The 2929-nt window shown below is 37.8% G+C and overlaps 1 protein-coding gene across 1 annotated transcript; it reads right to left on the bottom strand.

The window, feature by feature from the left end:
- Positions 1–230: 230 nt before the first annotated feature.
- On the bottom strand, positions 231–1199 carry LOC113249079 (olfactory receptor 11G2-like). Its single transcript, XM_026490632.3, has one exon. It carries the CDS (start codon positions 1197–1199, stop codon positions 231–233), a length of 969 nt encoding a protein of 322 aa, XP_026346417.3.
- Between the last annotated feature and the right edge of the window lie 1730 nt (positions 1200–2929).

Raw genomic sequence — 2929 nt, 5'->3', positions numbered from 1 at the left:
GAAGGACTAATGGGCTTAGATACTAAAATTTCACTTACTTGATATTTAACTCAAAACAAAATTGAATCCACTTGCTAAAACATATTCCTGAATAAGACTACTGCATCTTGTGGTGAGTGGTGTTTAAGATGATAGTAGTAGTTTCTTAATAAAACTTAATTTATGGACAAATATATCACTCATGTTTTATTAAAGTAATTTGCACTTGAGAGATGGAATTCAACTCTCATTTACATTTTATGAACACCGTGTCCAGTTCCAAAGATTTTCCTCAGAGCAGTCTTCATCTCCTTGTTCCTGAGGCTATATATTAAAGGACTGTAGAGGGGTGTTATCACAGAATAAAATAAGGTAACGAATTTTTGAATTTTCGCTGGGTGTCCTGATCCAGGACAAATATACATCACCATAATGGAGCCATAAAACAGGACGACAACTGCCAAATGAGAAGCACAAGTGGAGAGAGCCTTGTGTTGGCCAGCCCGTGAGGGCATCCGCAGCACAGTCAGAATCACCAGAGCATAGGAGCAAAGAATAAAGAGGAAGGTGCCAATCATGAAAAAAGCATTGAAAGTAGAGTAAATGAGCTGAATGATAGTGTCTTCAGAACAAGACAGCATCATCAGAGGGACAGGATCACACAAAAAATGGTTGATGGTATTTGGGCCGCAGAAGGGCAACTGTGAAATGAGAACAACTGGAGTTAGGAAGAGGATGAGCCCACCTGACCATCCAAAGATGACAAGGCCGGTGTACAGCTGTTTAGTCATGATGCGTGGGTAGTGTAGAGGATGACAGATGGCAAGGTACCTGTCAAAGGCCATGATGCAAAGGAAGAAGCCCTCATCATATCCAAAAGAGAAGAAGAAGTAGAACTGTGTGAAACAGCTCACAAAGGAGATAGTCTTGCTTGTGGACAGGAAATTGGCCAACATATTAGGGATGGTCGTGGTGACATAACATATTTCTAGGAGAGAGAAATTGCCCAAGAATATGTACATGGGGGTGTGAAGACGCCGGTCCCACAGCACAGCATAGACAATGGCCGTATTCCCCATCAGAGTCAGGATGTGGACTACTGAGAAGAGCCCAAAGTAGAGGAGCTGCATTTCTGGGCTTGAGGGAAAGCCCATGAGGATGAAGTGGCTAATGGAGTTGGTGGTTTCTGTGCTGGGCGCATTCTTTGGTTTGGAAGACATGGAGATGACTTGGTTATTGTACTTTAATGGAGTATGCTGGTTCTTCCTGAAAACAGCAAGTTTCCTTATCTTTTATTTCATAAAGTAGTAAACAGATTTTTGCTTAAGCAACAAAACTGACTTTCATGACTCAGCCCCTGAACAAAAATTATTTTAAACAGTCACAATAAAGGAAAGAAGGAAAACATGAATTGGAGACAAATTTTTCCTTTCTAAGAATGCTAGGCTAGATACTAGGAATGCCAGCTTTTGTGATTCTGGATAATTATCTCTATTAGTCTACTCTTTCACCTGTTTACCTACACTATCAATAGTACATTTCTGTGCATGTGGAGTTCTTTCAACAGTCTGAGTACTTGATTCTTTATGATTTATAACTGATTAAATAATAAAAAATATTAAACCAGGACACTTTAAGAATCTGTCTAAATGTAGTATCGTGTCAGGACATAAACTAATATTCATTTTCACTTTCAGTTCCTCCAGGTTACTCATGGTTTTAAAATGACAAAAAATACTTCTGTCATTCCAGGACTTTTCTCTCTCTCTCTCTCTCTCTCTCTCTTTTTTTTTTTTTTTTTTTTTGCTGTTTTATGTATTCATACCAATGTTTAGTGTAAAAAATGTTTCCTTTCCCTTTTAGGCAACTGAATGCACTATACACTGTGAGAAAGAGTCCTATACCTTGGCCTCTAATTTGCTCTGGCTACATATTTTGATGCACTTCCATGTGCATATGTGAACTAGATATGACCATTATGGCAGCTGACCTGAGGGAAAGCAGCTGGTCTGAGTGACTGTGACCAAGTTCATTGGGTGCTCATTCATAGTCAAGTTGGCTGCAAGAAAAATGGAAAAATAGTTTTATGTTTCTGTGAGGATTTTCATAGTTGTTTTTCCCCGCCCCCCACCCCCGACTTTTCTCACATGTTCCTTTTTCTCTCTCTTAGGCAGACCTTTGGTATCTTTTTACATCTCACTAAGTCCCATCTAGGCCTTTCCTGTCTGGGCATATCTGAAACAAGCAGCTTCTCACTTCTCTTTTTCTTGGGCTACTTCCATCTGAAGTAGTTGTTATTAAATCAAAACTCAATTCTCCTGTTTCTTTGGTACCTTACTCTGACCTTTTACATTAAGCAAAGTAATTCATTCAAAAATATTTATTAAAATTCTCTACTGTGTTAAGTGGTCTTTTAAGTGCTAGAGAAACAGATGTGGATATGACAGATATTGCATTAATAGAGCACTTATTTTTTTCCCCACTCCTGGAAATATTTTTGAATTTTATAAGGAATATTTAATAAATCGAAGAAGCCTTTTCAAGGTGGAAATCCAAGACTCTCAGTGAAGGAAGTCCTGGACCTATTTGTGTAAAGGTCAGACCATATAGATGGCTGACTCTTTTATTTGACCATTATAATGGCATCTAGATTGGAAGGACTACTATTTATAGATTCTCATTGCCCTGAGATTGTATATACAGTTGTAGTAAGTCACATGAGCCAAATCCTTGACTCTATGAGTTTTCTAAAAACAGTTTATATTAATGTTTTTAAAGAAAGAATAAACTCATTCACACAGGGCTCTTGAGAAATCATGTCCTCTAATAACCTTTTTGAAAGTTTTTTAAAAAAATTATTGAACTATACTTGTTATATTAGTGTCAGGTGTACAACATAGTGATTTGACAATTTTATGCGTATTGCAATGCTCGCCACGATAAGCGTAGT

The sequence above is a fragment of the Ursus arctos genome, unplaced genomic scaffold (genome assembly GCF_023065955.2).
Source record: "Ursus arctos isolate Adak ecotype North America unplaced genomic scaffold, UrsArc2.0 scaffold_6, whole genome shotgun sequence".
Taxonomy (NCBI): domain Eukaryota; kingdom Metazoa; phylum Chordata; class Mammalia; order Carnivora; family Ursidae; genus Ursus; species Ursus arctos.
This window is presented reverse-complemented; position numbering and strand designations above follow the sequence as displayed.